The sequence below is a fragment of the Mastigoproctus giganteus genome, chromosome 10, assembly GCF_048544385.1.
Source record: "Mastigoproctus giganteus isolate SK-2022 chromosome 10, ASM4854438v1, whole genome shotgun sequence".
Taxonomy (NCBI): domain Eukaryota; kingdom Metazoa; phylum Arthropoda; class Arachnida; order Uropygi; family Thelyphonidae; genus Mastigoproctus; species Mastigoproctus giganteus.
In genome coordinates this window covers 23,960,333-23,985,896 of record NC_143584.1, presented here as the reverse complement: position 1 = coordinate 23,985,896, position 25,564 = coordinate 23,960,333, and the positions used below count along the sequence as shown (strand labels likewise).

The window sequence follows — 25,564 nt, the reverse complement described above, 5'->3', positions numbered from 1 at the left end:
TCAGTATACTTCAATGTGAACAACACTTGTAACAAAGCAGGTCAACTGTTGCAATGGCAATTGTGATACAAGTCTTCATTATGTCAATCCAGGTGACTGTAACGTGATATACCATCACTTAACACTAGAATTACTGCAACAGTCGATTTGACCATTTGTCTACTTTAAAACTTGTTGCAGTTTTGCAGCCCTTTTAACTACAGAAGTACGAGTCCATGACATTTCCTAACTTTCCATTAACTCACGGCATGAACAATTGCAAATAACTTTGCACACATTTTTCTTTTAAATTTTAGCTCTATACCTAAAACTGCCAAAGAAGTCAATTTGATTGTTTATAAAATTTCAATAAAATTAGCTAATTTTTATACTGTTAATCAAGTTTTTGCATTTTTTTACTTTGTGATTCGAATCACCTTATGGTTTGTGCAAATACATGCCCAGGTGCATAAGTCTGCACATTTGTGCATGCCATTTCAGGTCTGAGCATGCGTAGGAGTCATTACTACATATTGCTATGCTATTTTAGTTTAGTCAGGGTGAAACTTTATATGTGGAAAGGTATTTCAACAATTTTTAGAGTGCTTGTTCCACAGTGTTACTGAAAAAATGGTGATCTTGTGGTATTATCCAAGAGCAGATTCAAAAATGTCTAGAGGAATTAGAAAAGCTATCTGAAAATGAATCTGGAGAGGAGAGTGGAGATGAATTTAGAGAAGAACGTGATGAATGGATTCCTAATGAAATAGATGAGGAATCTAATAGTAGTGAAAATAATAATTCTGACCTTGTACATCAAGTGATACTGTAGATAAAGGGTGGCCAACTTAATTTGTGATGCGATCTACTTTTTTTTTATTCAAAATGTGCCGCAATCTACCATCTCAAGAATTTCATTGCACATGGTTAAAAGAGTTAATCAACACATATTGAAAATTGTTGTTTATAAATTTTAAAATTAAATACAATTCAGAATTCTTATTTTAAATTAACATATATTTAAATTTTTAATTTATGTGAAGTTTGTGTCTTCATGTCATCTGCCAAGCTTTCAAAATCGGGGATATACCGTGAGAAGGTCGACAGTAAAGAATCTTCTGTATGCAAGTCCGTAAGATTAGAGCGATTCTTCAACTTTATTTGTTTCAAATACGAAAAAGCCGATTCATATAGATATGTGGAACCAAAACAGGAATTTAAAAGTTCACTGAATTTTTTTACATTTGGGTACTTCTCTCAGCAAACATATTTCCAAATGTCTTTTTATGATGAGCTGGCTTTTAGGAAGATATTCTTTTGCAATGTAATAATTTCATTTTCAAGCAATATTTTCTCCACGTGAAAAATCTCAGCGATTTTTTTCTGCAATTTGTTTCATATCTAAGTCAACATTAAATGGATAAAAATGTATTGAAAAATGTCTTCAATTGTTTTAAAATCACCGAATCTGGTTTCAAAACCATCCACAACTTTCTAAATTTCAGAAACATATTTCTCACTATTAAATTCAAAAACAGGATTTCAAATCTAGTAAGTATTTTCTTGGCACACCCAGGGTCCTGAGCTGGATATCATCATTCTTCTCTTTCTTGGCGATTTCCTTCTACACTCACACTCTCTCTCTCTCTCTCTCTCTCTCTCTCTCTCTCTCTCTCTCTCAGGGTAACTCAAAAAAATTTTTGGCTGGTTTTTGGCATAAACCTCAGGCTTCCTTGCACCATACGGCTAATAATAATAATACTACTAATAATAAATAATATTTTTGCAAATGATCTTGCATACTTGCAAAATGATAGAATTTTTTTTTCTTTGAGATCCTTAGCCATTGCCAAAAATTGATATTTATATGCAGAAATACTACTAATCATGTAACCCACATTTTTATTTTTTCCAAAATCATGATCACTTTAATTTTCTGGTAAAATCTGACAAAAAAGCCAGATTACACAACCACTCCGTATCTTGTAGCTGCTGATAATCATCTCCCCTTTGATCAGCAATCAATTTTTTTTTAAATTTCATTCAGCAAATTTCTAAATCTCTGTTGAAACTTACTCTGACTCAGCCACCTCACACCTGTGTGTAATATCAGATCTGGTTCATTTTCATCGAGTTGCATTTTGAAGTAAACTCTGGCAGTGAGCTAGATGATTTTGTAATAACTGAGAGGAAAGTGGAGGAGAAATTGTTGAGAATAAACATAACAAAGGCACCCGGGGTGGATGGGATCTATCGAGTTATATTAAAGGAGGCAGCAAAGGAAGTAAGCAAACCCTTAGCCATAATTATGAGAGCTTCTTTGGACTCAGGGGAGGTACCCATAGACTGGAGATGTGCAAATGTGACCCCAATTCACAAAGAAGGATCAAAGGCTGACACAAGTAATTATAGACCTGTGAGTTTAACTTCTGTTCCAGGAAAATTAATGGAGGCACTGGTTAAAGAAGCACTGCAGAATCATCTAGGCAAGACTTCAGTTATAGCTCGGACACAGCATGGTTTTGTTAAGGGAAAGACTTGCCTGACCAATTTGACTGGATACTATGATGCAGTCACAAAAGAACTGGATGGAGGGAATAACTTTGATATTATATATTTGGATCTTAGAAAGGTTTTTGATACTGTTGCTCATGGAAGACTACTGCACAAATTGGAGCAGTGTGGCATTGGAGGCAAATTGCTGCTATGGATAAAGGGATGGTTGAGGGGGAGAAGACAGAGTGGTAATCAATGGACACTGCTCATCGTGGACTAATGTTATTAGTGGAGTCCCTCAGGGTTCAGTGTTGGGTCCATTATTGTTTTCTGTATTTATAAATGATATTGATGATGGTATATCAAGCTTAATGTCCAAGTTTGCAGACAATACAAAGGTTGAGCAGATGGGCTGAGAGGTGGCAAATGAAGTTTAACATTGACAAATGTAAAGTACTACATATGGGAAACAGTAACCCCAGAGCAACATATCAACTCTGTGGTACTACACTGATAGTGGTAGAGAATGAAAAGGACCTGGGGGTAGTTGTGCAGGCAGATATGAAGTTCTCTGAGCAGTGCAGACGGACTGCAAGAGTAGCTCATGGTGTCTTGTCAATGATATACAGGAATTTTTCTAGCAGGGATAAGGAGGTGATTATTTGCTTGTATAAGGCAATGGTCAGGCCACACCTTGAGTACTGTATACAGGTCTGGAGGCCTCATTTCAAGAAGGATGTAGAGCTGCTGGAATGAGTACAGAGAAGGGCAAGATTAGTGAATGGAACAAAGGGTTGCTCTTATGAAGAAAGGCTTAAGTTTTGCAAATTACAGTGTCTGGAGACTAGGCACCGGCAGGTGATTTGATAGAGGTGTATAAAGCCTTGAATGGTGTGAGCATGCTCAATGCTGATGGGATTCTTCCTCTTGCTCAGAATAATCACCTGAGAGGGCATAAATTCAAATTGAGGAAAGACAGATGTGTGGAAATTTACCTTTAGCCAGCGGGTAGTTGGTTGGTGGAACAGACTTCCATCCCTTGTTGTGGAAGTTGATAGCCTAAATAAATTTAAGGCTCAGCTGTACAGGTATTTTGAATGAACAGAGGGGTGAAATGGGAGTGGTTTTTTTTTTTTTTTTTTGGCTGATGCTGCATAAGTTTGCTTTCTTGCATCATATGCCTCTACTAATGCTAATAGATGAGCAGCTATTTCCAACTAAAGCTTGCCAAAAAACCAGACAAATTCAGTATAAGTTTTGGTTAGAAGCTGACACATCTTCAAGATATCTACTGAATAGCTTTCCTTATTACGGAAAGACAATATGTGCCCAACTAGTCAACCACTTTCTGAATGTGCTATCCTAAAACTGACAGAACTATTTTTCAATCGAGTTAGAAATGTAAACGACTGATTACTTCTTTACCAGTTTTTAACTGGCAAACAAATTACTCCAAAAAAAAAAAATACTACTACAATGGGATCTGTGAATCATGCTTGTAAAGAAGTTCCAACATCCATAAAAAAGAAGGCAGAATTATATTCCACTTCAGTTTTCAAACTTGATGACTGCACTCTGACGAATTATCAGGCCAAAGCAAATAAAAATGTCAATCTTGGGTACACCTCATACAAGCGTTGCAATAAGTAAAGGTACAAAAGAAGAAGCTTGACACAGTATTATATTACAACGAAACAAAGTACGGGGTTGATGTTTTAAACCAAATGGCTAAAAAATATTCAACAAAAAGTAGGTTCATGTACATGGCCAGTTCATATCTTTTATAATATATTAGACCTTGCTGTAATCAATGCTTGGATTATTTATAAATAAGTTACAGGGAATTTTATGACGAGAAGAGATTTTTATATTGAATCTAGGTGAAGAACTCAGAAAATATACATTCAGAGAAAGTAGCAGCTCAAACCAGCAACAATACTGACCATCAAACCTCTCAAATCAGGCAATGCAAGGCAAACAAAACTACAGGAATGTGCAGTGAGTGTGTAAAAAGTATGTATGTAGAAAGTGTATAAGAACTGTTGAAAAAAACTGCTATTTGTTAAAACTGTGCAAATTAATTTTTAAACTTCAGTTTATTTCCTAGACAAAAAAGTTTTGTTCAAATTTTTGCTATCAGAAATACTAATGGTAATACTTTTAAGTGTATTACCATAAGCACAGCACTACATACTGTTGCCAGTTATTTTATATCAATGCTTATAATAAAATATTGAAAACACAACTGGCAGTTTCAGGTATTTTTGTTAGCTGGCAGTTCTAGTGTTAACATATCTTCACATGAAGAAGTCAAGAGAGGTTATATTTCTGCTTTGCTTGCATTGAGGAGTGGCCCAGGTATTGGCCCAAATCGGCCAATTCATTTTTCCAAAAATTCATTGTTGACATACTGAGATCAAATTTTATGCAACCAATATTACTTTGCAACAGGATGAAGTTCCCCTCTCACCACTGGAGTCTAGGCTAGTCTGCCAATATCTCAGCAGTGAATTTCTGCTGAGGTCCAAGGGATTATTTAACAATATGGCAGATCGCACTACAGTCATGGATTAATGATCTAAAGATCCATATTATGAATTCTGCAACAAACACAACAGAAAATAAATTACTGGCTGGATATATTCCATATCATTCTCCCAAGTATCAGTTCCCATTCTGTTCACTGAGAACAGAATGGGTACTTATACTTGGGAGAATGGATTTCTAACTCCCCATTTTAATAAGCAATAATCAAAGGAGGTACATTTCCCAATTTTGGAGTAGCATATGCAAAACAAGTAACTACATCTATAATGATTGTGTAATAGAATTTTCCACAGGCTTGATTTTGTACAAATTAACTTAAATATTCACATAAATATTATTCAAAAATTGATACATAAAATACAGTCGAACTTGGTTATAACAAGCATCAAGGGACTGACAATTTCCTCATTATGACCGTTACTCACTATATCAGTGATGAGCTAAATCTACCTCCTATTCTTTTTTAATTCTCAATAACTTGATAAAAAGATAGATTCAAAAAAGAAAAGAAATATTAGAGTGAAAAAAATAGTATTAGTATATACCTACATATTATTTGTATTAATATGCTTGTTTTTGGTTTTTAAATTGATCCAGCCAACCGTTGTTACATACAAAATCGTCATGTCCAAATTGTTTAGCAAATTTTTCCATTTGACCCTTCAAGACTGGACCGTCTATTGAAAATCCAGAACTTCTTTGTGTAGTAAACCATTGAAGCAATGCTTCATTGCCCTTTGTAACCTCGCACTTTCTAAATTATTATTTTTTTTTGGTTATGTTCTTTTCCAGTGCCGATATGTAAACATGTTTATTCTTCCATGATGTCAATACTATAAGGTATAAGGTATATTAGTGTCTAACGGCTCCTGGGATTTCTCCCATCTCCGCGGGTGTACATTGTATCGGGGCCAGAGATTTGAAGAGTGTGGGAGTCATGTGCTGTATATTGTGTTGTGCCCTTTGTTCCTCCGGTCTATTAGCTGCCGAGCCCCTAGTGGGACCCGACGTTACCACACCATGCCACGGGGAGGCTGACCGGGTGTACCACTGTAGCTAGAGTACTCTGGCGGGTCCTGCCACCTACTTTCCTGGGATTTCAGTGGCTAGGACCAGATTTGAGAATGAGATGATCGCTGTTTCTTGAGCAACGGTTGTAATTTTAACAGAGCGTAGGGTTGTTCGCTGATAACTTGTTCTAGGGCATGATGTCAATACTGTTGAAGAGGACAGAAAAAACTTTTTACACACTTCAACATTTTTTGCACCACGTTCTACTCAGTGATGGGTAAACTACAGCCCGCAGGCCAGATGCGGCCCGCTACAGATTTTAAAACAATAGTATAGAAATTTTAATATTTTTTGCATATGCAAAATATAGTTGTGATAATTTATATAGAAATTGATTTAAAAACTTTTGCATGTGCAAAAAATGGAACCCGTCCTAATAAATATGTATAAAATTATTAAAATATACTTATTTGCTTTTATATTTAAATTTAAAAAAATATATAAACAAGATTTTGAAAGAAGAATTTAGATATACAGCTTACGAGTTTATATTAACGAAAACAGAGGCGTTAATATTTGTCCTCGGGAATGTGCGCGAAGTGGGAACCTACCGTTGAATGGAAAGATGGCAGACAGGCCGATGCATTCCAACTTCATAAACGTTGAATGTTAGTGTCATGACGGTGAAATTATTAAAAATAGTATTGTTGTTGGTGCTTGTGAGTTTTATTGTGGATATTAGTAAAATATTTCAACCCAAAAATGTCTACTAAAAAACATAAAATTGATTCAGAGTGCCGTGTTTTCAAAGATGAATGGACCTGGAAGTACTTTTTCACAGTTGTAAAGGATAAACCACTTTGTCTCATCTGCAATGAAACCATAGCAGTTTTCAAAGAATACAACATTTCCTGCCACTTCACTTTTAAGCATAAAAATTCCAATTACGAAGCAATGTCCGAATATGAAAGGAAACAAAAAGTAGAAGATCTTCGCAAAAAATTATCAAGTTACCAAAATTTTTTTAAGAAAAAAAATAGTTCTTGGAAAGCAGCTACACATACAGGTTATATTGTAGCATACAATATTGCTAAAAGTAATAAAGCTCTCTCTGATGGGAAGGAGTTTGTTAAACACTGTATGCTCCAAGTTTGTGATGTTTTATGTCCTGACAAGAAAAAAGATTTTGAAACTGTAAGCTTATCCTGAAAAACTGACTTCTAGAGTCGAAGCCATAAATAAAAATCTGACATCACAGTTGGAGTCAAAGATTGGTCAATTTAAATTCTGCTCCATTACTATGGATGAAAGCACTGATATAAATGATACTGCTCAGCTAGTATTATTTATAAGAGATGTTGATGAAAACTTTTCTATTACTGAGGAATTGGCATGATGCAGTCATTAAAAGGAACAACAGGGTCTGATATTTTTCATGAATTTCAGGAAGGGCTTTCAACATTTAAAGTACCCATAACAAACATATGTAATATTACGACCGATGGAGCACAAAGTATGACAGGTAAAAAATCTGGATTTGTTGGGATCTTTAATCAAAAATACCCCGGGAATAATGTTGTCTTTCTACATTGCGTTGTACATCAAGATGCCCTGTGTAAATTTGCCTTAAATATGAAACCTGTGCTTGATGTAATCGTGAAGCTTGTAATTGTAAATACTATTCGATCTCGTGGGCTTACTCACAGAAAATTTCGAGATTTTCTCGAGTCCATGCAATCTGAATACTCTGACGTGCTGTATTACACGAAAGTTAGGTGGCTGAGTGCAGGACACATCTTCGAGCAAGTTTGGCAGCTGAAAGACAAGATAGTGTCATTCTTCCATGAGAAACAGTGGTCTGTGGAGTGCGAAATATTGGAAGATACAGCATGGCTTTCGGACTTTGCATTTTTCACAGATTATCTCTGTCACATGAACAAGTTGAATGTCAAAATGAAAGGAAAAAATCAATTTATCAACGATATCTGGGGCCATCTCAGAGGTTTTAAACTACAACTTGTTCTGTTTGCTAATCAGATAGCTAAGAACAACCTGTCTCACTTCCCGAGATTAAATTCAATAGCCCCAGTAAATAAAGACAAGCTTAAGAGCTACAAAGATGGCCTGAGAAAACTTCATCTTGAATTTGAATGAAGATTTCAAGACTTTGGTGCCATTGAAAAAGACTTGGATATTTTCAGCATGCCTTTTAATGTGGACTGTGAAGTAGTGAGACTGGACTTGCAGCTTGAATTAATTAAATTGCAATCTAACAATCACCTCAAAAAGTCGTTTCTCAATGTCCCAAAATTAGAGTTCAACAAGTCTTTGTCAAAATCAAGTTTCCCAAATCTGATATCTCGTGCCCAGAAAGTTAGTGCCATGTTTTCTTCATCCTATATATGTGAACAGGTGTTTTCTACAATGAAACTTCGAAAGAGTTGTATTAGAAACAGACTGACAGATAAGCATTTAACTTCACTTCTCAGAATCAGTACATCCCAGTTCGAACCAGATTATGAGGAACTTTTAGAAATGCAGTCACAACTTCATTCATCGCATTAGTATTAAAGAATTTTGAGTCTTTATTGCGTTTTATAATAAATTATATTGGCCTGCCAAAATTTTTTTCTTTTTTTTTTTTGGCCCACTCCTAAAAAAGTTTGCCCATCACTGTTCTAACTCATGAATAATTTCAACTTTTTCATGAATCACTTTATTTTGTTAATAGACATGTTGGCAAAGGAAGTAAGGGTTTGTTTCTAACTGATTTTACTCTAAAATGACAGGAAAGTGATCTGCATAAAAAATGTTCTTAGAAGTCCCAATTCCAGAATTCTTAGAAGTCCCGAAATAAATTTATGGTTCAGTGAATATAAGACAATCTGGAACTAGGGTAATGTGTAAAGCGGAATGTCAATCCACTATTGTATAGCTCCTGTCCCCAAAAGGACAAGGTCATAAACTGGCCACTAATCCGATGCGGGGGTGGGGGGGTTGTAAAAGCTAAGTCACCCTTTTCATTTTTGTCTATTCCAAGAATTGGGTTTTTCGACTACCCTAGCAATTAAGAACGTTTGCATAGCTACCAAAATTTGTACAGTATATACGTGTAGTATGCTCGTTATAACAGTGAGCGATTGTATGGGAATACGAATAAATTAAAATAATTATAGCTTTTTGCTCATTATAGCCATGATCTCATTATAACCAAGTTCGAGTGTGTATATATAATTTAGATATAAACAAAAAATTATTCTTCATTTATATTCAAATTATGTTTCCACATGTGGTAAAGCAATGTTTTACAGCCACTTATGTTTGCTATACTAATTTTTTTCTGTCTTTTCTTTATTACTTACTTAGTTAAAGTTTATTTACATAGATATAACTAAAATTTTATTTTTTTCATATTTTCTGGCCAATCTTGCACTGTGCTACACAGAGCTTGAAGTAGGTAAATATCCCCTTTTTATTTATCTGTTTTGTCTAAATGTTATGTGCTGTAGTCAAAGTATGGCAATTTTTGCTAACAGAAGGCATGAGTAGGTAAGAAATAGAGATTCTTACCACTGGAAGAATCTTAATAGCTCAGATTATTGAAATATTTAGTAGAAGGAAAGTAAAAAGTGAACTGAAGGCTATAAATTTTAATCTTGGGTTATCCAGGAGCATAATTTCCCTGGTGATGGCCATATGGATCTAGGGCTACCATTACTGTGAATGGGAAATTACACTCTCAGCCAACCTGAGTACAAACTTCATAGTCTTCAATTGTATATTTTTTTACTTTCCTTCTACTAAATATTTCAAAATTCTGAGCTATTAGGGTCCCAAGGGCAGGAATTTCTATCCTAATTTTGCCTCTTGTTAGCAAAAATTTCTGCACAAGTGACTTTGACTACAGCACATAACATTTAAACAAAAAGAAATAAATAAAAGTGAATATTATAAACACACTAAGTTACCACTGTTTGTTGCTTCATTAATTCATCACCGCTGTATGCACACGATGGGCCATGAGGGATCACATTACAGTCATGCTGCCATTAAATCAGTTGTGCTTTGTGTATTTATTGAAACTTTCTCAAAATTCTTATAAATTTCATTGCAGTCTTAATGTTACTTTCAATTATTTAAATATTGTTAATAATAATTTTAAAATATCTTCGATGTTTTAATATGCTTCTTACTATTATCAATAAAATATTATTCTTCTTATTCTTATTATTATTAATTATTCCTAATCATTATTTCTATTATTAATTATTCTTATTAATGAAATTAATACAATTAATATAGGTAAAGAATCTACATCAGAAAGCACCAACATGCTAACTGCTTTCATATGATAAATCAAGCTATGAAAATCGCCTCTAAAAATGATCCTAATGTGAAATTATAGCAGTGCTGTGGCAAGGAAAACTGAAAATGGAATTTTCAGTTACAAATAACTTAACAAGGAGAAAGAAAAGCAAGTAAAAAAAAAAAAAAAAAACCAAACAAAAATCAGTTCTTTCTTTAAGAAAAATGGAGCATGCAGTATTCAGGTACTAGCAGAAATAAACTGGTAACTTTTTTTTTTTTTTATTTACAGCTAGCATTACACACAGTTTATACTATGAAAATAAACAGTTGGCAACTCAAGATCATGGATTATGGGGTGGGGGAAAGATGTATATGAGGTGAGGAGAGGGTTGAGCTGCCAATTGTTTATCTCTTTAGTAATATTTTTATAGTTCATTAAAAATGATAAATGTGATCCTAAAGAATATCTGTGTTTTTTACTCATGTAAATAAAATATTTTTTTGGCTCTGGAACATTATTTTCCTTGCAATACATCCCATACGTAAGTCAATACATGTGAAATGATTGACCTTGTTGTTCATTGTGTGGTTCTAGGAACACAACCATGACAAAGAGCAAGGGCTTAACTACATAACCATGAAGAACAGAGAGGACTATATGTACAGCTAGTATGTAGTATATGTGCACAATTCTTTAAGAATCCTTTAGAAACAGCATAAAGATTCCTAATAAACTCAATTTACCATTTAGAGTTACTCATAGGAATTGACTACACACTGAATATTCAAATATGGAGACTTCTAGAAAGCCGAGTTTACTAAATAATAAAAGAGTTATGATATTCTGATTTCTCAAAATTAAGTTGCAAGCCAAATAGATTATTATAATGTTAAAATTTGTATGGTTTATATTTGAATGGTTAAAGTTTAAACTGTTTATGGGTACATATATAGGTAAATAGATTAGATAAGTGTATGGGTAGGAGTGCTGACCTGACACTACAATGGAAATAATCTGCTTTTATTTTTCAGAAAAATAAAAGGACATTACCTAAAAAATTATACAAATAAAATTAAAATATAAATGGTACTTAATGCTGTAGGTCCTAAGATTTCAACTATGTCATCAAGGGCTGGCAGCCAAAACCAAAGGAAACAAGGCAATAAGCAAGGCCTCTGTTTCTGTTATGATGTATACGTAGCACACAGAAAAAGCAAGCAAATATATGCATCATAGCTGACCCAACAGAGACCAAAAATAAAAGTAAAATTTTACTTTTAAAATAAATAAGTAAAATGCAAAATTAAGCTAAAATTAAAACCAATTGATTCCAGTTAAAGAAAAAATTAATGAATCGCAAACAGCCCTACCTGAATTTTAACAAAGAAAGCGAAATATCAGGGCGAAAGAAAATAGTCAGGATATGACAACTTACTGTTGAACCGAGTGAAGCGAACATAACAGGGCTGCAATGGAGACTAAAGAAGTAAGATGATAGTTCCCAGCAAATTTATAACAGCTAAAGTAACCTCTAGTATAGGAGGAAGAAGGTGTGAATTGGTCAAAGTGAACCGTACACGTGTGACGGGAGAGTAGGCAATTAAACAAATATTGTTTTAAACAAATTATACATTTAATATATTATTCAATTATATAATATATATAAACAGTTTTCACATAGTTAATAAGGTATGTGATTTGGTTGAACTGTAGAAATATCAAGCAAAATACTGTTATAGCAGTCATAACTTTTTACTTTATTAACCAGTCCATCTGGACCATGAAACTATAAATTTATCATAACATCATAACAGTGAAGTCACACTGAACCTATTACTGCTGTCTGAAACAAATCATAAATTTATTGACCATCTTTTATGGTCAATAAATTTGACCATAAAAGGTTTTCAGGAGTGTTGCTCAAAAAGAAGTTATATTTTAGATAAAATAAGTGTTAGTGAGTGATAGGTTAAGATTTGGAACCTAAAGGTGGTTTTATTTTTTGGACTGTGAACTTTTTTAAAATGGCTATCATTATTATGTCCAGACATAGGAAATTTCAAGGTCATTAAATTTTTAAGGAACTATAATTAGTCACTGGGAATTCTTAGTAGAATAGTTGTGTTACCTGATAGCTTTGATGTAGAAGTTTTCAGGATACCAAATTGTATTTAAATTTACTCACGTGTTGCTGAGTTATACATTATTGGTATTTTCAAGGTCACAGTAATTCTACCGAGTCAACCATTTGGATGTTTCCAGGAGATAAAAGAACTACAGTAGTGCCACCTGCTTGTTCAGTGGTGACTAGAAATTCGGCATAAATTGCGTAAAATTATTAAATTGTGACATCACGAGGAAGCTTCATCACTGAATAAGAGCTACTCCATTTATATGGCTGCAGCAGGTTTAGTAGATCGGCAGCTTAAATCCCAAGCCCGGATAAATGGTGAGGGTCAGGAGGAAGGGCATCCAGTCGTAAAAACTATGCCAAAACCAATAGATGTGTTCCGGTTAAGAAGTTAATCCAACTAGAGGAGAAGAAGAGGATGTAAAGTGTGAATTGGGAACATTGAATGCCGACCCCATATAACGTGGGAAAAGGCAAAGACAAAGAAGAAGAAATTTGACCATAAAAATATGAACTTTTTTTACAATTTGAATTTTTGCAGATGGTGAGGAAAAAAGAGGGAAAAGGTTTGAATCTATAATGTCTGAGTAGGTTGTTTGACATAAAAAGCATTCTTAAATTCAGAACTTTACCAAAGTTTGGAGTGACTTGATATTATACACATTTTATATATTGCTTCTTAGGTAGATAGCCTGAGTTAATGCACAAGCCAGAAGAAGAACCACTCACTGGCAAATTATTAAAACAATCCAGGAGTGTATCTCAAAGTTTAAATAAAGGTGATGAAATATGTTTCAGGTTACTCTTAACAAATTTTTGTCACCTGTAAATTCCATTTCACTCAATTTAAGCTGATAAAGCATGATCCAAAGAAAAAGACTCCTCCACTATCGATACACTAATAGTTAATATTAATGAAAATATCCAAGACACGGTCAAATCCAGTAGTAGAGCGAGAAATTACAGTAAAAATTGTCATGACAATTCTTTAGATAAGATATGAGTTGCACCAATATGATTCAGCTGTGGGTAGTGGCATGTTAAAATTTCCAAAATAAAAGTAAGAATTTGCTCTCTATACAGTGGGCTCAAAGCAATTTCATCTTAACTAAAAACTTCCATTTTCAGTAGTTATAGTGACTTTCAACAAAACAGTTATATTACTTCTTGTGGAGCTCATAACTTTAAGAACCAGTGTAGTCAAAGCAATTAAATGATGATGACCCAGTTGATTTTTGAGGCTGGTGATGTTCTGCAGTTAGACTTATATGGAGGATAAACTAAAGCTGAATGGCTTTCAGTACTTATTATCTCTCAAATGAAAGAACATATATACTTAGCTTTATTGCCTCTAGGAAATTCCCTTGATTCCAATTAATTTGATTTTGTTAAATACTGTGACATTATGAAAGACCAATGGCACTGGAATCAGGTATACAACAGCAAGCATATTATAATGAATTACACAATGACAGAGATGTGCACTACCTCAGAATGCTACTGCATTTCACAACAGCAGCAGTCAATAATACACAGACACAATATTAGTGCATATTTTTATTTAAATTATTTTCCTCTATGGCAATCATTTCAACACAATTATTTTCTAAGTAAGCAGCTACACTTTTATCTTGGCTTTTTTTTTTTGCTGTACTTCATTAGTTAACTAATAAAGCTATATAAATTTTATAGTACCACAGTTCAAATAGTTACAGGTACAGTTTAAGATATGTGTATACTCAAAATGGTACCTTCGGCTATCAGTCTTGCCCACCTCTTGCAACAGTTCTAACTATAATTGATAATTAATTATGTCCTATATTTAGAAAATCTAATGCAGAATTATGAAAATGCTGAACAGGGATTTAGAATTGAACTTAGTCTTGAATCTGGAACATATTGTGTGTTCATTCAGATGGAAAGATAAGTATGGTCTGGTCTGGTTCCCTGGAGAACTCTATTGCTCCAATTACAGTTACTGATTTCCTAATTATAATCACACTATAGTAAATTTTAAAAAAGCAGTCCATGCTTATAAATTCATTATAGGTTTTGATAATTATGCCACATCATGATTCCTTTTATTTTATGGGAAATTTAATTATTTTTTCAGTTAGCAATTATAGATGGATGACTGTCCAACTGAAATTCTAGGTCAAATCTACAGAAATATTATAACTAGGAGAGTTGTCTCTCAAATTTGTAATTTGTTACATTTCTGCTCTTTCAGATGAAATTTAAAATGTGCATATCTGAAAGTATTTAAACTTTTATGTAATAAATCAGAGGAAATATGAAAATATATGGTTTATATTTTAAGGCACCAGCAAGTCAATAAATGAAACTGCTAGAATAAGAAATTTAAGTAAGAAAACAAGCATAAATTATTAAAAAAATATTTTTTTTTATAAAACTTAATTTTAAAAAGACTAGCTATAGCTTTCACCTGAAGCCTTTATAGTTTCAGCTGTTGAAATTAGCCGTTACATTAAATTAGCAATTTCTTCAAAATTATATATTTGTCCTCTGGCATCACAGTTTTAGCCCTCATAATTATAGCAAAACTAAGATATTAAAACAAAATTATGAATTTATGATTAAAAAATTAACTTTGTTTTGAATTCTTGCCTTTATTAGCATTAGTAGAGGCATATGATGCAAGAAAGCAAGCTTATGCTGCATCGGCCAAAAAAAAAAAAAAAAAAAAACACTTCCATTTCACCCCTCTGTTCATTCGAAATACCTGTCCAGCTGAGCCTTAAATTTATTTAGGCTATCAACTTCCACAACAAGGGATGGAAGTCTGTTCCACCAACCAACTATCTGCTGGCTAAAGGCAAATTTCCGCACATCTATCCTACATCTGTCTTTCTTCAATCTGAATTTATGCCATCTCAGGTGATTATTCTGAGCAAGAGGAAGAATCCCATTGGCATTGACCATGCTCAAACCATTCAAGGCTTTATACACCTCTATCAGATCACCTCGCCGGTGCCTAGTCTCCAGACACTGTAATTTGCAAAACTTAAGCCTTTCTTCGTAAGAGCAACCCTTTGTTCCATTCACTAATCTTGTTGCCCTTCTCTGCACTCATTCCAGCAGCTCTACATCCTTCTTGAAATGAGGCCTCCAGACATGTATACAGTACTCAAGGTGTGGCCTGACCATTGCCTTATACAAGCGAATAATCACCTCCTTATCCCCGCTAGAAAAATTCCTATATATCATTGACAAGACACCATGAGCTACTCTTGCAGTCCATCTGCACTGCTCAGAGAACTTCATATCTGCCTGCACAATTACCCCCAGGTCCTTTTCATTCTCTACCACTGTCAGTGTAGTACCACAGAGTTGATAAGTTGCTCTGGGGTTGCTGTTTCCCATGTGTAGTACTTTACATTTGTCAATGTTAAACTTCATTTGCCACCTCTCAGCCCATCTGCTCAACCTTTCCAGATTCTGTTGCAGCAGCATAGCGTCAGTAGTGTCCTTAACAACCCTGCCAACCTTTGTATCATCTGCAAACTTGGACATTAAGCTTGATATACCATCACCAATATCATTTATAAATACAGAAAACAATAATGGACCCAACACTGAACCCTGAGGGACTCCACTAATAACATTAGTCCACGATGAGCAGTGTCCATTGATTACCACTCTCTGTCATGTTTATGGTCATGTTTATATTACATAGCAAGTGTAAAAAAAAAAAGTCATTTCTACAGAAGTACACAGCCTAGTTTACAGCATAAAAATGTTATTTTATACTGCATTATTATTATTTACAGTATTTTATACTGAAATACTTTTGGAGATGTATGCTATATATTGCCATTCCTACGAATGGCAATATATAGCAAGGAACATGTTTTTTACATACAGCAGACTCTTGATTAACTGAGATCGAATTAACTGGGCCACTTCGACTCTAAATTAAAAAAAAAAAATAAATAAACCAGAAATCAAAAAAATTCAAGTAATAACCAGAATAGGTATAAACAGATGTTTTGCAAGTCGTAAATAAGCAACAAGCAGCATTATAAGTCGTCATTGGGAGATTAAGTGTACAGTCGGTCCTCGTATAACACGTGTTTGCATTACACGAATTCGATCATACACGATTTATAAATAGGGGAACGTTATCTTATATAACACGAACCGAATTCGCTTATACACGTTTTGCCTTTGTGTTTACAAGAAATGGCAGTCGAATGCGGAATCACCCCAACTGAACGCAACACGATAGGAACGAAGAAGATTCTGAAAATGTATTTATGTGTTTTATATCAGTGAAGGGGAAACACATTTCACCATAATAACGTAAAAACCAACAATTCCAGCTATCGATATAATCGCAAATGCAATTAGATGGAGTTTACTACCAGTTTATAACAGATTCCACTAGCAGAAACGCAACTGCAAATTGTTTTTATTGTTTTATGGTAGTAACCCCCAGAAATGTGCTTTAGTAAAATGTGAGGTGTTAATAGTGTATCTCGGCCTTTACGGTGTTGTTTATTCAGTTGCTACACGCGCGCAGCTTTGTTTCTGTGTATCAAGCGTGCCACCTCGTTTGTAACTGTGCTTTATTCCCTAAAAATTAGTAAAATACTTAAAAGGTGTGAAAAGGAAGCGTCCTGGCTAAGACACTGCAGATTCAGAGAGGAAAAAAAAAGAAGCAATATCGATAAACAGAGGCGGACTGGGTCAAAAATTCTTACCCGGGAAAATTTGTAGTGGCCTCATACTACGGTTTATGACCAAAATCACACCGGCCTCCGGCCCACCGTGGTTTCCCCCGTAAGGCTTATGGCCAGTCCGCTTCTGTCGATAGAGAAAAAATATGAAATTGTGAAACGCTTTGAGCGAAATGAAAGACCATGTGATATTGCACGTGCTTACAGACCTAAATGAGGCAACGCGGAGAATTACAAAGAATGCAGAGAAAATAAAAACAACTTTCATAGCGGGAACAACTCAAAGTGTAATTAAAATCCATTAGATTAAGACACAAAGAATTGGAAGAGATGGAACGGCTGTCATCTGTTTGGATAGAAAATCAAAACAAAAAGCAAGTTTGCTTACGATAGAAGCAAAAGCATTAGCAATATTTTATTACGACTTAACGTATCATAATTTATACTTACGTATTATAAAATACGTAAGTATTTTATTACGACTATTTTATTTAATATAATAAATTTTTTACGAATAAAATACGTATTTTATCCGTAAAAAATACTTTTTTAGTATTAAAAAATACTTTATTATAATATAATATTATTTTTATTACGTATTTTAATCATTATAAAATACGTAAGTATTTTATAACGATTAAAATTACCCGATTATTTATTGTGTTTGGTAATGTTTTGGTTCCAAATGTGTGTTCAATCTTGGGTGGTCGGCACCTAACCCTACTTTTCCCATAGGGCCTGTTGTTTATATTGAACGATTTTGCATTGCACGAAGGTTTCTAGGAACGCAACTATCGTGCTATACGAGGACAGACTGTACCTATTATCTTACAATCCCGCTGCTAAAAAAAAAAAAACCCAAATGTTTAGTTCGTTTTAGTGCGTTGCATCGATTGTTGTGTTCTGTTGCAGCGCAAAAGGACAAATTTTGTTTCGTTATTTATGTCACAAATGTCGTAATTTTTTTTATGGTAAAAAAAATTTTTTTTTTGTTTAGAAATCGCGAAATTATGGGTAAACACAAAAAAGTTGCATTTTCAGTTAAACAAAAACATGAAATTATTCAAAAGTTTTAAAACAGTGCATCTGTTAAATCCCTAAGGAATCGTTATAATAAGGATGTATCATAATGGCCACACATTAACAAGTATCGCGCAGAATTCAGATTTATCGATAATAATATAGTAGCAATATGTTATTAGTCATTACCAAGTTATGCAAAACTCGATGAAGTAAGAAGTCCTGGAATGCATCTCTTATGTATATCAGGGACTTTTGTATTTTTGAATTAACTGGGAAATCGATTATCCGGGATTTGTTTTTTACTATCTATCCCGGAAAATCGGGAGTCTACTGTATATACATTTACATGCTATGAAGGGGAAATACATTATAGGTGTAATATGTAAATTATTACTTTTCTTAAAATGTAACTGATCTGCAAAAGAAAGACTAAGTTGTATTTGGAATTTAATTAATACATACATAAAAAATTTAAACAAATTAATATTAATCAATAAAACAGAAAAGTAATAAAAATACATACATATGTATTGTACTGTATACGTAAAACATCTATTATTTACATATTGGATTAGTCAAATCAAATTATTTCATTTTAAAGATAGAAGACTGAACGGAATTTTGCATCTTTTTCTTCTCATGATACAGTTTATTACAGCAGCATAAAAGATCACTCGATTCTCACTTAAATTTGTCACTCTTTTTCACATTTGGGTCATCTTCATCAAAAAAAAAATCTTTTTCTCAAACAAACTGAAAGCATCTGACATTCTTTTTGTAATGAGCTGTTTCACTTATGGTTCTGGCAGCATTTCTTCTTCCTCCTGTAGTTGTAACCTATGTTATTCACACTGAATCAGATCCTTATTGGTCAACTCAGCTTTGCACAATTCCAGTGTCTCCACGTTACTCTCGTTTAACCTCATTTGCCACTTCTGCAATTATAACTGGATCGAAACAACATAATTCAGAGACTGCCCGTATTTGTATATTATGGCTTATTTTGTACTACAAAGTGAGCTCCATACTTCCCTTATGGAGATACTTTTGTGACCCCCTATGTATGTGATAGAGTTATACATATAATATTAAGCATAATCTTTAGAATAATGCACATTATGGGAATTATGTTAGTTTAGCTGAACTGTTCAATTTCATTACATGTGGATTAAGTCTTTATGGTGCTAACTAACACTAGGTGTACATTTATTTCAAAATGAAATAAAACAAAAGTGATTTTCCTGTAAATTATTTGCTTTTGAAAAAAACTTACTCTTTCCTTATCATGCAGCATATCAGCATAGGATGATCTATAATAACAACAAAAAAAAGTCACAAAAAAAAAAACTAACCACTAACCAATATTATTAATTGAGGATTAATACAATTTTAGGAATAAGTCAATGGTATCACATAAATTGAATGTGTTATCATTACGCTACTACAATATATTAATACTGCAGAACTTAAATTATAATTTAAATAAAGCATTTTTCAACTTCAGTGCAAATCAGAGACATATACAATAGAATCAACCAGAATAATGAAAGGCATTCTACTATACACAGACAATTTCTGAGCCATTATGATTGGAAACACTATAATTCTAACTGATATAAGAATTTTAAAACAATGTATACTAATTCTTTTACCTGATTATTCCAACAAACCAGCAGCCAATTCTGTTAGCATATTCCATCATACAAATAGTTTCCCAAATGGTGTGCTATATCAAAAATTTTGGTGTTATGATCAGCATTCTGTATTTGCAATAATTGGGCTGTAGCCATAGATCACAAATTCCCAGATTTATAATAAAGATACACTACACTACATGGCATTAATTTATATCAATTTAATATATTTTTTATACTCCAGGACAACCACATAAAGTCACAGAGTTTAACAAGGGAGAGAATACAAGAAATTACCATATTCAGTGTTATAGGTCATATATTTAAAAACTTTCTCCATCATCAGTAGCTAAAAATGTTAAATAAATTTCAGAAAGAATGTTAATGTAATCTGCTGACATCCACGTTCTTCTCTAATTCCACTTGGGAAAATGTAACTATCCTGTTTTTGTGTTGCATTAATCTGAAAATTTTAGCCAGGGATGAGTGAGTTACAAAATATATCAGTAAATAATATACAATTATAATTAAATATTAATACATAAAGTTCTAATAATTATAATTATTGGAACTTGCATAAGTTCAATTATATCTGTATATTAATATGGATTATTGCATAGTTGTTATTCCTATGTATTTAATGATATCGTTCATCTACCCTTGGTTGAGGTTGACAATCTGGTTAAATTTAAGTTTTTTTTTTTTTTTTTTTTTCTGTTACCATCTAAAACCTTACTTTCCAGCATCACTTTTATTGCTTTACATAGACATAAAAACCAAAGATGAAAATATCCTTTTGGTAGTTTCTAGGTCCACCAATTACTAATATTTTACTAATGTAATAAAGCCTTAAGAAAATCATCCTTACTTCCACAAGTTTAAATAGCAAATAACATTATCTCTGAAAAATATTAATCTTTTAGCATATCCATTTTCTTTTTTTTAAATTCTTCTGCAATTATCTTAACAAATCCTTCTGAAATGTGGTTAAAGTAATGTTCTTTAACCTAAACAACCACTTTCGTTGTCAATTATTGAGAATTTTGATTAATTAATTCAATTCATCTTAAGATGCATGCAACAGAAATCATTAGAGTTAGTACTTTGGCCTAACCTATCAAAATATGTTTGATAAGTTATGCCAAAGCCAAGAAGAGTTCTCTAATAAATTAAATTGAATTAGAGAAAGTCTGCTTACCTGCAGTAAAACAGTTTTATTTTTATTTATACTTTTTTCGTATTAGCATGTCTTTGAATTTTTGCTTCAATCATGGTACATATTTTTGTAATCGGGCCTAGCTCTGAAGCATATTTCCCAGACCTATTTATGATTTTCCTGCAAACTTTTCAAATGGAGTCTCCCCCTATCCCATCTTCATTTATTTCTTCTTATGTCTGGAACAATTTTCGTTTACATGCATTTTCTGAAAATTATAAACAAAAAAATTTGAATTCAATATCAAATTCACTCATAGTACAGTACCAGCTGCAACAAACTTTCATGTTTGGGATTACAATTAGTTTTGAAACTAATGCAGCCTATTTTGATCTTGTTTTAAAGTGGCAGACAAAAATTTCCACCAGAACCTCCTCACATATATAAGCCTACTGTAGCTTTTTGTATTTCTTGTATTTACAAAGGAATGTAAACACAAGAACTCTAAATAGGCAGTGACTGGAAGTATTCCTCACCACCTGTTTAGAAGACTGGTGATACTTCCACTCTGAATGGCAGTAAGATTGTTTTAAGATGATAGATTGAAATAAAAATATCCCAAATACTCTTACCCTTCACATCTGACCATATGAACTTTACATCAAATTGTGTGGTACATTTTTTTACAAAATGTTAACTACGGTAATATTGCTTATATGCAAAAAGCATTATATAATAACATCTATATTGTGAAAGAGACCATTCATCAAGTAATAAAATAAAACAAGACTACTACTTGCATTATAAACAGAAAACTCATAATTTGAATGACGATACAGAGAGGATATGTTTCAAAAAAAAAAAAAACATCAAAATGTGATGAAATTCAAATGATGTTAATAATATAATAGAAACATATTCTTCACGGAACAATTTGGATTCTTATGATATTCATCACATAGCGTAACCCAGGTAAAAACTGAAATAAATGTCAATATCATTTAATATTAAATCAATGTCGTAATTTTTTATTACAATCTTTATTTATATATTAGAAATTATATACTGATCTGGAAAACCTTTACATCAAATATAATTAAACCAGATATTTTTGTTGGTACTTAAAACCACAGTTCTAGTTTTTAAGTACTAGAAACTAATTAATTAAGAATAATTTCTATAATTAATTTTTATAATACTAGAAGTACTAGTTTTAACTAGAATTCCAGGTTTGGCATTTGAATTTGTTTTGTGACATATATATTTGACACTGTGCTTGGACCACAATAGCATTTCAACAATTCTTTCATCAAAACTTATGCATTCTATTAATTGAATTCTAAAAACAGCATGGTTTTAGATAAGTAATTCTGAAGTTATCTAAAGAATTGAACTAAAAGCGTTTTCACCAGAGTAAAGGTTTTAAAATCTATTTACTGTTGTCAGTCTACAAATCATATATTCCATGGATGTGTTGTTCTTTATGGCTGAAATCTTGGGTAAAACTTTAGTATCTGGTACCCCCTGGCCATGGCCAACAACAGGTTTTTGCTTGAACCCCTCCCAGAAGTTACGTGAAAACCTAACCTTTATTTCTCTAAACAAAAATGAGTCAATTAAACACATGACCTCTCTTATGAGTGGTATTTTTTCCTTCTAATTACAACTATTTTCCTCAGTTCACATCCTTCAAGCAACCTTCTGTTCATCACATAGCGTAACACGAGGGGTACCGGATACTACATTTCAGCCCAATCTAATACAAAAAATTTCAGCAGCCATTCTTTCTATACTATAGACTGGTTATAAATTCTTATTTCTCATTATATTATATATTTATCCTGAAGTTATTTCCAATTTGAAAATTCCACTAATTATTTTTATTTTGAGTCCAAGCACTATGTACATTATAACTAAAATTTAGAAGATAAAGATATTTGCAAACCAGTTTCTAAGTCAGTCCCCTAATTGCACCAGCTTCATGGCCTCTTTTATTTTTATTTTTTTAACCATTCAATGTCTACTTACATAGGATGACAGAGGGGCGGGGGAAGATAATATGAAGCAGGTGGAGGTGGAATAATCTAAAACCTTGAATTTTGTTCTCATACAGTTATTGACTGTTAATGAACCAGTACCTCAAGCAATGGTGCAGGACTAGAACAAATGATAAGCATCTATCATTTGCAAGGCCCTTATCGCATAGTATGTAAGTTCCAGTTTGATGACATTAAATGAGGTTAAAGCACATATTTCCTTCCCAACAAAGGAAATACAAAAGAACATTCTATTTAGTATGTAACATTCCAGTGAAATGCTGAAACCAGAGTCCTTGATTATTGCCGAAATTAAAACTGGTTTGTGTTAAACTCCGTGGAGGTAGGCTTTCTGAACGAATACTGCAAAGAAATCTGCAGTATTCTAAGTAAATCTGTTCGGAGAAGCGTAACAGTTATAATTGCTACGCTGCTAAATTTGGCTTCGATTGTATTCAATTATAAGTTATCAAAAGAAGGGGAGGAGATTTCAGTACTAATTCTCAATTATTATTTTGAAGGCTTAAAAGAATCCTATTCATTTTAAAGAAATATAAAAATGTTAAAAGTTTAATTAACCAAATACATTAAAAATACTTTGAAAAAAATCGGGATATAGGTATTTATTCACCTTGCAACCTCTTGGTGATAATCGTAATCCTCACTCTGTACTGTCCATTCATTCTTTCCTGTGATTGGATTAAACTTTTGTGTAAACACACTCATTTTAATGACAAGGAACTGGAAAGAAACGGGTAAATACCGTTTCTGTAAAATATAACATGAATGCTTAGTGATTTTAAAGCATGCTGTCATAAGACAACTAAGATGCACCCTTCGGCAAAGTACCTTTACTATTATTTACCTCGGACTCTACTAAGCTATATGGAGTACACGCTGTTTGAAGGGTACACTTGCGTCCTCTAGAGCTTAGAAAGAAATGCCAAAAACCGGTTCGGAGAGAATTTACTGAGTTTTCTAACTGGTTCCCTAAATCAAGTTCCCCTAAAACTATGTAGAAATTACATACACAGAGATAACTTAATGTATCTTCGCAAGCTTCAGAAAAAAAGAAGAAAAAAAAAACTAACAAGAGAGAATAGGTTAGGTATCCAATGACAGAAGCTTTTACATTTAAAGCATTTTAAGGAGTACCATTATTTAATCGGAAATTTAAAATCATATTTCGTGAAGTCTTAAGTTCATCATTAAACAGTAGAAGATCATTATATAATAGTAGAGTCAATTATTAGACACAGGATGGAAAGATATACTTCATAATAGAATACACAAAATTCCTGAAGCCATTCTTTCTATACTATAGGCTGGTTATAAATTTACTTCAACAACTTTAAAAATGTCAAGGCTCTGGTTTTAAAAGTTAAAAGTAGGAACGGGTTTAAGGATTAAAAGTAGGAACGTGAAGTCTGTACAAAATGACAGTATACCCTCAAGTTTACAACTGCTGTATGTGTGCTCTGGAGCTCTGTCCCTTGAAGATTTGAATTGAGGATAATTTTTGTAGGATTTGGATAAAATATGACAATCACTGAACTATCTACTGTGTCGTCACCAAAGGAGGAAAAGAGCAGCTGGAAATCTGAGAATGTATTTTATAATTTTTCAAAAAACTCGTGTTAGGGGCAGCGATCACCACTAGGACTAATAGCCAATTTGGACCATCAACTAAAGTCATGATTTGTAAGTGGTCCAGAATTTTTCCTTGGACTACAGAGGGTAGCACAGTGGTTTCGTCACCGTTCTCCCCACACCGGGTGGAAAAGTCCAAGGTTCGAATTCCCCAGAAAAAAAACTGGGGGTTTTCGTCCAGCAAAGCAGGCAAATCGACGAGAGAACACACACACACACACACACACAGTTTAGAGACATAATACACATGGGGCGTTGACATAATACACAGTACATATGGGCCGTTGAAGTGACTTTCTAGGTTACCCTAATATAATAGTTTAGTTTTTTTAGTTTTAGCACTTCCCCTTGTATCACACTCTGAGAGACGTAAGGATGGCCATCACACCTTTCTTTCTCTGTGCATATCCGTAAGTACTCTCTCTCTCTCTCTCTCTAAAACCAATAATAGTGTATGATATCATAAATAGATACGGTGTTTTTACTGAGAATCAAAATTAAAATGGGTTACAATAAATGGCTGGGGCAAGAACTTGGAAAATATAAATAAATTAGAATAAATAAAATTCAAAAACGATAAATTATTAAAGATATAAGTCCTATATCTTTCAGTCGGAGAGAGAGAGAGAAAGAGGGCAAGTGTATTTCTTGATGAAGGCCAGTACATATTCGACGTTGGCAAAGTCAATCTGTCACTCATTTGCAAGTTGGAATGGCCTGTTCAGGAGAGAGTACTGTTTGTTTTGTTATTTGGTTTTTAGGAGCATTAGCAACTAAGACCATATTACTCCGGGGATATGCGGTGGTCATTCCCTGACCTTTCCACATCCTCCGTATTTGGTGGGCCGAGAGTACTGTATTTCATAAATATCCACATTCAAGATGTGAAAGG

At 33.3% G+C, this 25,564-nt stretch overlaps 1 protein-coding gene across 2 annotated transcripts in view; it reads right to left on the bottom strand.

Moving 5' to 3' along the window:
- Art7 (arginine methyltransferase 7) overlaps positions 1 to 23,946 on the bottom strand; it is a 99,154-nt gene extending 75,208 nt beyond the window's left edge. Inside the window, exons 1-2 of one of the 2 annotated variants that reach the window (XM_090383852.1) lie at positions 23,654 to 23,946; positions 19,470 to 19,506 (exon numbers count right to left, since the gene is read on the bottom strand). In XM_090383852.1, coding sequence (XP_090239978.1) covers positions 19,470 to 19,506; positions 23,654 to 23,838 — 222 coding nt within the window. In that variant the 5' untranslated portion in view covers positions 23,839 to 23,946. The remainder of the gene's footprint in view (positions 1 to 19,469; positions 19,507 to 23,653) is intronic. The other variant, XM_090383851.1, reaches the window with a different exon arrangement.
- Positions 23,947 to 25,564: the final 1,618 nt, after the last annotated feature.